Source organism: Dipteris shenzhenensis, chromosome 31, assembly GCF_047967505.1.
Source record: "Dipteris shenzhenensis isolate YYH24624 ecotype China chromosome 31, Dip_SZ_1.0, whole genome shotgun sequence".
Classification (NCBI taxonomy): Eukaryota; Viridiplantae; Streptophyta; class Polypodiopsida; order Gleicheniales; family Dipteridaceae; genus Dipteris; species Dipteris shenzhenensis.
Genome location: NC_141626.1, coordinates 38149877 through 38160028, shown reverse-complemented (window position 1 = coordinate 38160028; position 10152 = coordinate 38149877). Strand labels below are relative to the sequence as shown.

General features: G+C 43.3%; 1 protein-coding gene across 3 annotated transcripts; it reads left to right on the top strand.

Moving 5' to 3' along the window:
* The first annotated feature begins 7366 nt into the window (after positions 1-7366).
* LOC147881427 (protein ALUMINUM SENSITIVE 3-like) lies at positions 7367-9926 on the top strand. Of its 3 annotated transcripts, XM_087370162.1 has the most exons (5): positions 7367-7845; positions 7880-8032; positions 8124-8375; positions 8462-8707; positions 8794-9926. In XM_087370162.1, the coding sequence occupies exons 2-5, from the start codon at positions 7898-7900 to the stop codon at positions 9106-9108; spliced, it is 948 nt and encodes a 315-aa protein (XP_087226288.1). In that variant the 5' UTR covers positions 7367-7845; positions 7880-7897; the 3' UTR covers positions 9109-9926. The 3 variants fall into 3 exon arrangements, with proteins under 3 accessions (XP_087226288.1, XP_087226287.1, XP_087226289.1); XM_087370161.1 differs by having other exon boundaries at positions 7367-8032; positions 8794-9925; XM_087370163.1 differs by having other exon boundaries at positions 7367-8032; positions 8462-8702; positions 8794-9029.
* The last annotated feature ends 226 nt before the right edge of the window (positions 9927-10152 follow it).

The following is a 10152-nucleotide window of genomic DNA, read 5'->3' as shown; positions in this document are numbered from 1 at the left end:
GATCAACACCCAGACAAAGAACCCAGACAAAGACCAAAGGCCACTCCTTCCACCTCATCCTCTGAGTTGGACTTCTCGGAGCTACACCCCATCTCTTCTTCTTCATCAGTTAGTCAGAGCTCGAACTCTCTGATGTTGAAGACTCCTCCTTCACAACTTCATTTTTGTTACTTCTAATGTTGTAGTGCACCTTCTTATCATTTCCCTGCAAAATCAAATCTCCAATATCCCACTTCTGAATAGCCTTCACCTTGCGTAGCCAAGGCCTTCCCAAAATCAATGGATAGGCACGTGCATCTGGCTTGGTAGGGATCACCTGAAAAGTAGTCGCCATAGAAATTCCACATACATCCACTTTTAGATTCTTCACAACTCCCAAGGTCTTTACCCTAGTGTTGTCAAAAGCCAATTTGATGTGATAAGGAGAGATAGTACTAGAGTATTTAAATCAGCATCTATCATGGTCTTCTCACTCATGACATTAATCGATGCACCTCCATCAATGTACACATTAGAAATAATTTGACCATCAATGATCACATCAACCATAGGTACTGTTGAGATATCGAGCTCCACTCGTGATATGCCGGGGTGACCGTTGTGCATTTATGTCACCGACTTATTAGCTGCAGATGCAGTTGGTACACCGCCCATGAATAATAGCTGGATGACAGCTATCTTTATGTACTCTAGTTAGTGGCTTAGTTAGTATGCCACCTAGGTTAGCTGAGTTCGGTTTGAGACCCACATATAGGGTTGAGAGAGTTCTTTTGGCGTACACAACTAAGAAGAAGAAAACTATTTTCAGCCTTCACCTTTGTGTGTATTCCCCCATTGTGTATGCGAGAAAGCTGTAAGTGAGACTCCTTACTTCTCTCCCACTCTCTTCACATGGTATTAGAGCTCGGTTCATGGTAAGGAGCTCAAGAAAGCAAACCAAGTTCACGGTGTCTTAGTAAGAGGATCAGTGTTGCTTTCCTTTTTCGAGTTTGGGAGCAAATTTCTACAGGTAGCATAGCCAAAAAGTGCAAGAGTGCACTGTCTCAGATTGGGACACCCTTTGTGGTCCGGCAAGAGGGAAATATATGCTGTGGGAAACGATGGAGCCCTTGGTGACATTATTTTTTGATTCGAGCCATTCCGGGGCGTTTTAGTGGAGGAAGTTTTTTGCAGGAACTTAGAAAAGTGCTCTGTTTTTGCTGTGCGACTACTATTCTATAGATCAGTGAAAAGTTATCATAGAAATTGCATTGTATCCTATGAACAGAGATATTGGGAGTGACAGAATCATTCTTATTGCCTATTGATGCAAAATCATTACTAGGAAGTGATTGTGTGGTCAAATACCACTTTTGTCAATTTTGCAAATTTTCCCTTGTGAGGCAGAAGTTGTGTTTTTTGTAGTGACATAATATTTTGCAGTGTTCTGTAATGGCGTCTGATGCTCTTTCATAGATAGTCACTGAAAAGCTTGACAAGAACAACTTCCAAGCATGGAAGTTTACAATGACGAATTGCCTTGAGGGAAAAGGCTATTGGGAGTTCATTACTGGAGCTGAACAAGAACCCATTATTCCTAATGTTCCCAATCAACAAGAGTTGCATGCATTTAAAGAATGGCATGAGAGAGCCAGAAAAGTTATGTACTAGCTGTCTATCAGTATTTAAGATTCTATGATTGTGCATATTCAGGATGCAAGCACGCTGAAGGAGGCATGGGATACTTTGACAAAAATGTACAGCACAAATACGCAAGCCAGGAAAATGCAAAACTCAAGCAGGAGTTGCATAATGTGTAGAGAGAAAATATGAGCATCAATGACTACCACATGAAGGTGAAGAATATTGTAGATGCACTTGCTTCCATTAGGTTGCCAGTGGAAGATGATGATCTAGTTTCTGTGACCTTGAATGGTCTAGGAAAGGATTATGCACAATTTTGGACATCCATTGCCGTCTATGAAAAATTTCCTGATTTTGAAGAGTTGCTCACTCTTCTAATTTCTAAAGAGCAGAGAAATGGTGGTGCATCTTCTTTAGGAGGAACTTCGAAAGAAACTGTCTTCTACTCAAATGCTGGAAGAGGTAGAGGCAGAGGTAGAGGCAGAGGTAGAGCAGGCCGATCTGGAGGCCATGACAGAAATCAAAATATGTAGCAAATTCAAGAGAACTACTCCTATGGAGGAGGACGTGGTAACTTTAGAGGCAAGGGGAGCCAAAGAGGTCGTGGTGGATGGCAGAGAGGCCAAAATGCAAACAGCAATGTTGAATGCTATTACTGTGGTAAAATGGGTCATATGGCTAAAGACTTCTATAAAAAGTAGAATGACGTCATGAATGGAAAATTGCAACAAGGCAATTATGCATCCTCTAGTAGACAGGGTGATGACAGAAATAAGCATTTGTTTATGGTGCAGCACATGACCAATTCTGTGACAAGTGCAGAAGAAAGCAATGATGTGTGGTATGTTGACTCAGGTGCATCAAACCACATGACAAGTCATGCAGAATGGATGCACGATGCAAGGAAAATGGAAAGACTAGGATTTGTGGGGACTAGAGATGATACTGCACATTCTAGTATGCAGATTGGTAAAATTTCTTTATCTATACAGGATGGGAAAAAGAAATACCTGTCTGATGTATTTCATGTCTCGAATATCACAAGAACCTGGTCTCTGTTGGTCAAATGGTTGAGCAGGGCTTGCAAGTCAAATTTAATCCTCATGGATGCTTTGTTCAGGATATGAAAAATAAAGGTCGCTTGATAGCAAAAGGGAAGAAGGGTAGGATATTTACGTTAGATGTGGATATGCTTGAATTGAGTGTAGCAATGTTTACACATGGGACCGGTGTAGTTGTAGATATTGATATCTAGCATAAACGCATTGGCCATGTTAATGTACAGTGACTTAAATTAATGCAGGCCCAAAATATTGTTGCAGGATTGCCTAAGTTCATGGTTGCAAAAATGCATAAGGTATGTGAAGCTTGTCAATTTGGAAAACAGGCAAGGAAACCATTTCCTAGACATGTTCAAGAGAGCAAGAGGCCATTGGAATTAATCCAATCTTATGTGTGGACTACTAAAGCTACATCAATTGGAGGCTGTCATTATTTTGTCACTTTTATTGATGACTACAGTAGAAAAGTTTGGGTGTATTTATGATAAATAAAAGTGAAGTGTTTGGGCATTTCAAAGCTTTTAAAGCTATGGTTGAGAAAGAAACCGGCCTACAAATAAAATGCCTAAGGTCAAATGGAGTGGGAGAGTACCTCTGAAATGAGTTTGCAAGGTTCTTGCATGAGCATGGCATAAAGTAGCAATATTCATGCAGTCATACCCCACAGCAAAATGGACTTGCAGAAAGAAAAAACAGGCATATTGGAGAGGTATCTCGTGCCATGCTCAACCAAAAAGGCCTGCCACATTATTATTGGGCTGAAGCAGTTACTATAGTAGTCTACATAATGAACAAGCCTTCCACTACAGGAATACCTAGGATGATGCTAGAGGAGAGGTATACTGGTAGGAAACCAGATATTTCTCATTTGAAAGTTTTTGGTTGCATTGCCTATGTTCATGTGCTAGATGAGTTGAGATCCAAGTTGGATCCAGAAGCTGAGAAGTGCATCTTTGTTGGTTATTCTCTATAGCAAAAAGGGTATAGATGCTATAACCCTTCTACTCGTAAGTTCACAGTGAGCAGAGATGTTGTTTTTGATGAGATGAGCAGCTAGTAGAAACCAGTAAATGTGATTGATAATGTAGATGCACAAAATGGTAATGCTGCACAGAATTCACAGCAGCAATCACAAAATATTAGTGGACCTATAGTGTCCTCTAGCAGTGGTTCACATACTTTGCCATGGACAAGCAGATTGAGATCAGGAGAATCTCCTCAAAGCAATGCAGATAGTGGCATGAAAGTATCACGAAAGGGAAAAGAGAAAGTAGATCAGCCCATGGTTGATGTGAATGCAGGTCACTCTTATGTGGATGGTGAATCCAGTGGCTCAGAATAGAGCCTTGATGATGAGTTGGGTATTCCTTCTGTTGTTACACCTGGAGTAAGAAAGTCCTTCTGTTGTTACACCTGGAGTAAGAAAGATAAGGGATGTTTTGAGAGCACCTAGTAGTGAGTCTATTTTTCATAGGTCTAGCAGAGTTAAGTATCCTATGGAAAGGCTGAAATATGATGGATTTATAGCCATTCACTATGCCTATATGGTCAAAGGGATACATGAACCAGAACCCGCTTCTTTTGAGCAAGCCATGGGAAAAGAAAAATGGGAGAAAGCCATGGATGAATAAATGGATGCCTTAGAAGCAAATGCTACATGGGGATTGGTGCCTTTGCCTAAAGACAATAATGCAATTGGCTACAAGTGGGCAATTGGTTGCAAGTGGGTTTATAAGGTGAACCACAATGCAGATGGTTCTGTGAGCAGATACAAGGCAAGATTAGTTGTCAAGGGGTATGCACAGACATATGGCATTGATTATAAAGAAACATTCAGTCTGATTGCAAGGATGGAAACTGTAAGAGCAGTCATTGCTATGGCTGCTCGACAAGGCAACTGTAGGCTGTTTCTTGCTGCAAGTGACTGCATCATGCCCAAAAGAGAACACATATCCACTAGTAGATCGTCTATCAGAAATACTACCAGCCCAATCAGCATCAGTGTATCCATGCAATTGTATCTGAACCCCAATCTAATAAAATAGTCCATACTGCAATGTGGACTTCACATACCTTAGTATGCATCTAGCTGCATCCAAATGTGGCTTCCTTGGAGCCTGCATAAACTGACTTATCAACCCAATAGCATAGCTCAAATCTGGCCTGGTAATAGTCATATAAATCAAACTTCCTACTATGTGTCTGTACATAGTAGGGTCTTCTAGAAGCTCACCTGCATCTGTGCTCAGCTTCACATTCTGCTCCAAAGGAATTGAAATAGGCTTACAGCCTATCATCCCATATTTCGATAGCATGTCCAATCCATACTGCCTCTGTAAGAGCCATATCCCACTTGTGGATCTAATCACCTTAATGCCCAAGAAGTAACGCAGCTCTCCCAAATCCTTCATCTCAAACTTCTTCTTCAATAGCATTTTCACATGAAGGATATCTTCATCACTATCACCTGTGATGATCAAATCATCAACATAAATGACAAGCAGCATAATGCCTTTCTCTGTTTTTCTCACATAAAGTGAGAAATCTGCCTTGGAAATATAAATGCCGATAGTGACAAGATACTGTCCTATCTTGTCAGACCATGCTCTGGGTGCTTGCTTCAATCCATACAAGGCTTTGTTCAACTTGCAAACAAACTCAAGATGAATAGCATGCACATAACCTGGTGGCTACTCCATATAGGCCTCTTCTTGCAAATCACCATGCAAGAAGGCACTCTTTACATCCATGTGATGTAAAGACCATCCCTTTACAGGGGTGCAGTAATGGCTGCATGTGAGGGAGCTTGGTTGCATAAGCTACTTTATGATATGCATCAGTCTACAGATGGGCCAATTGTCATTTATTGTGACAACGTGAGTAGTATACACTTGGCAAATGACCCAGTCTATCATGCTAGAACAAAGCACATTGAGGTGCATTATCACTATGTGCGGGAGAAGGTTCTAGTAGGTCTTATTGATCTAGTTTATGTTAGCACAGAGGATCAGGTAGCTGACATATTCACGAAGGCATTGGGTGCAGAGAAGCTATGCAAGTTTAGAGACCTGCTTGGTGTGCAGGAATTGGGATTGAGCTCGAGGGGGAGTGTTGAGATATCGAGCTCCACTCGTGATATGCTAGGGTGACCGTTGTGCATTTATGTCACCGACTTTTTAGCTACAGATGCGGTTGGTACACCACCCATGAATAATAGCTGGATGATAACTATCTTTATGTACTCTAGTGAGTGGCTCAGTTAGTATGCCACCTAGGTTAGCTAAGTCTGATTTGAGACCCACATATAGGGTTCACCTATTTCTTTTGTATGAAGAGAGAGTTCTTTTGCCTTACACAACTAAGAAGAGGAAAACTGTTTTCAACCTCCACCTTTGTGTGTATTCCCCCATTGTGTATGTGAGAAAGCTGCAAGTGAGACTCCTTAATTCTCTCCCACTCTCTTCGTAGGTACATCATCACCAACATCTATATCTACGTTTTGAACAACAGGAATGGCACTTTTCTTCTTTTTCTTCTTTGACACTCTTGTACTTGCTAGCTTTCCCCATTCCTTCCATAGTTTTGGAGACAAAGCAAGTAATTGACCAAAGGTGATATGAGCTTCCTTTTCTTTAAGGTCGGACAACAAGTCATAGCTTCCAATGCCTTGTCCTAAAGGAAAGTTTGACTAGCTAATTCTCCTTCTAGATGCCCTCTTTTTCTTAATACGGTGTTCCTCTTCCTGATGTTCCTCATCTGCTTCTTCCTTGCTTTCTTCTTCTTCTTTTGCTCTACCACGCCCCCGTTTAGCCATCATTACCTCTCTTTCCTCATCCCTTAAAGAAGCTTCTAACAAGGATACTTGTTTTTCTTTATTTTTTCTTAATCTAGGACACTCAGAGTGATAGTGACCTTTTTCATTACATTCATAAGCAAGTGATTCCACTCTTATCTCGAGGCCTATCTTCACTCTTTTGGTGCTCTAGGTTGTCGTGCATTAACTAAATGCAATTTCAAATTAGCAAACTCTGCCATCAATTGGGAGATATTATGATCTAACTCAGAGGATTTTGGTACCTAAGGAGTGCCCATTACCTTAGCATGCTCCCCATATATATGGCAATAGACGGCTCCAGTGACTTTCAAGGAGATAGTACTTCTGCTTCTACATCAGGAAGCCCAGAAGAAGAAATACAAAGGATCCAAAGACAAGGTCTTTCTTGTTGAAGCTTCCTCTCTCTATCTCTCCTCCTGTGTGAAGAAGACCTTGAAATACAGAGACAAAGCTGCATTCCCTCACCTTCCTTGATGCTGATGCTGGGATGGCAACAACGCCGCACCAACAATCTATCGGTCGCGTCTCGAACGGAGCAAGGTCATTGAAGCGACAACTCCTCCCAATCTGTAGAACGACCTGAATCAACAAGCGGAGAGCGAGCAGCGAAAGGGGAACGGCGTTTATTGAAATGCTTTGGCGGAGCTAGAAGTCGATTTCCTGGGCATCAAGGCATCTAAGTCGAAGGCACTGAGGGAGCTGGAGAGTGGCTGGGAGGGGGCGACGGACAAGATGAATCATGCAAACAATTGCGTAAATCCATGCAAGCTCAACCATGCAACGACGCCAGTTGGAGGATTGTGATTGCGTAAAACCGGATCCCAGCGACCGGTTCCACAGACTACCGGCAGGTCGCCGGTTCGACCTGTTTCCTCTCGGGGAATCGGCTCCGGGTGCAGATTACCTGCGCCTTCCAAGCTTGATGGAGACGGGAGAGGCTCAAAAGCTGTTAATGGCACGGCAGCTGGGATTTTGTTAGAGACCTTGACGAAGAAGAAGACAGTGAAGACGAAGGCACTGAAGAAGAAGAAGCAGTGGTGAAGAAGAGAGTGAAGCAGCATAGCCATGGCGATGCAGATGCTGAAGCAGTGAAGAAGAAGAAGACGAAGAAGAAGGAGAAGAAGCATCAGCAGTGAAGAAGAAGAAGAAGAATAAGAAGGAGAAGCAGCAGCAGAGGAGAAGACACGGAAGAAGAAGAAGCAGTGGTGAAGAAGACAGTGAAGCTTCATAGCCATGGCGATGCAGATGCGATGATGAAGAAGAAAAGACGAAGCAGCAGTGAAGAAGAAGAAGCAGCAGCAGCAGAGGAGAAGACAGTGAAGAAGAAGCAGTGGTGAAGAAGAAGCAGTGGTGAAGAAGACCGTGAAGCTCCATAGCTATGGCGATGCAGATGCTGCTGCAGCTTCCATGGAGCACTTCACCTCCTCCTTCTCCCTTCCCTCTTTCCCAATTACCTTCCCTCCATCCCTCCAAACGCTTCACCCCTCCATCCTCCCCTCTCCCCTCTCCCTTTGTGAGTTCTCTTTCCGCCATCATCGCTCATCCCCTCCTCTCTCGTGTCTTCCAATTCTTACACTCACCCTCCCTTTGGATTTTTGTTTCAGGCTTCGCTTTCCACACGCCTCCCGCATGCCTTCAACTCGCCCGCTCTTCATGAATACGCGCAGCTCCTTGCCGCTTTGGTGCCCGCCGGTGTGGCTGTGCTTGGATGCAGCATGCTCAAAATGGGAACGGAGAAAGAGATCGTAGTCGCCATCTCCAGATCTTCGATTCAGATGTTTCTGCTCGCCTTTGCTCTTAAGGTTGTGTTCGAGGGTGACAGGCTCCTGCGGTCCCTGTTAGCCGTTACCTTCATGGTATTTCTCACTTCCTTTCGCATATGCTGCAGTCTTGTAAGATTTGGGAACATCCATTCGTCGTTACATAATAGATTGATGTGCAGGTACTCATCGCTGGCCATACTGCAGCCGAAAGAGCGAATGAACTTCCCTACAGTCGCCTTATTGCAACCTCCTCTCTTGCAGTAGGTACTTTGGGGACAATAGGCCTCATGATCTTCCTAAAAGCCCTTCCCCTGACGCCTCGCTATATCATTCCAACAGCAGGCTATGTTATTGGAAATGCGATGAGTATCGTTGGAGCCACCTTGAATGGTCTCAATCGTGATATCCGACAGCACGAAGGTCAGGTGTGACTCTCCTCAAGACATTGCTTTTGTAAAAGCCTCTGGTCTCTTGGATTTCTTCTCTTTTTTACTTAGAATTTCCTTGGCAGATAGAAGCAGCGCTTTCTTTAGGTGCTTCCCCGCAACAAGCTGTACAGAACTACATTCAGCGAGCCGTAGTTCAAGGGATGGCCCCTTGGATTGACTCCATTAAGACCGCAGGTTTGATAACTATTCCAGGTTCAATGACTGGAATGCTCATGGGAGGCCTTCGTCCTTTGGAAGTGGTGCAGATGCAAGTTCAATTATTGTACATGCTTTTGGGGGCTTCTGCTTTGAGCAGCGCAATGTCCTCTGTCTTAGGTTGGCGAGTCCTCTTCTCAAAATCCCATCAGCTCGTCTTGAGGAAATCAGGCAGACCGTGAATGTCGGTAGCTAGTTGAAACCTTTCTAGCAAAGCTTCTTATCAGTTGGTTAATCACTATGTGTCACCATGTTCTACAAGCGGGTTCCTTAATATATTCGAATGACCACCTTACATCTTGGGCACCCAACTTGCTTGTACAAATACGAACTTCGAAGCTCTCCCTACCGTTGAGACCTAGAGGAATAGTTGTGCCTTCCACATGATGCCGTGTTGAGGTGCCATCTTTATGAATGTCTAAGCGACGATGTCAGCGACTTGTTACATTATGCTCGTTTTCTCACACTGACACGACAACCAAGGCAATGCGTTTCGACGGAGCAGAGAAGCATGAATTGGGGAATTTGTTGATGTAAATGCCAGGTCTTGTCCAATCCTTCTAGTGAAAGACGCAGCAGGCTCCCTCGTGGCAGTCACTTGACGTAGCTATCAGTCCATTTTAACCACGTGGTTGCCTTGTTGAAGGTTGATTTCTAATCTGTTAGTTTGGCTGCTACTTGCAATGTATAACACCACTGGAGTGTATTATTCATCTACACCTCTTCTTAAGCTGACGGTTATAGATAGCGAAAGACACCTCTTGTTAAGCTGAAGGGTATAGAGCACCACTGGATTGTACTTTTCATCTACACCTCTTGTCAAGCTGAAGGGTATAGAAGGTTGACTTGTGACAACATAGTATCACTCTCTCCATGGCTTCTCTGAGAAAGTAGTAAGGACTTGCTTCTAATTGGCTTTGCAGGGGCTTGAATGCCTAGTGTACTTTCACCACCTTTGAAGTTGTAATGGAAACTCGGCATGTTTGGACATGAGATTTTAAAGGTGGTTTTGTCACTCAAATGACATGCATCTGCCAAAGTCCATGAATGATTCGATAACACTTAGTCTCATGTATCAAGGGTTACGGTTAGACTTTCAGAAGGTTCTGGTTTAACAGGCAAGAAAACTACATCACTCTCACTAACAGTGCCCATACTATCTATTGGGGTGCGTAAGGCGTAGAATTCTAACTGAGAGAAGAGAGAGAGATACTGAATGGAAGTCC

Coding starts and splice junctions, on each gene's coding strand:
- LOC147881427 (XM_087370162.1), top strand. CDS start 7,898: ATGGCGATGCAGATGCTGCTGCAGCTTCCATGGAGCACTTCACCTCCT. Junction 8,033..8,123: donor CCCCTCTCCCCTCTCCCTTT/GTGAGTTCTCTT, acceptor TTTTTGTTTCAG/GCTTCGCTTTCCACACGCCT. Junction 8,376..8,461: donor TGTTAGCCGTTACCTTCATG/GTATTTCTCACT, acceptor ATTGATGTGCAG/GTACTCATCGCTGGCCATAC.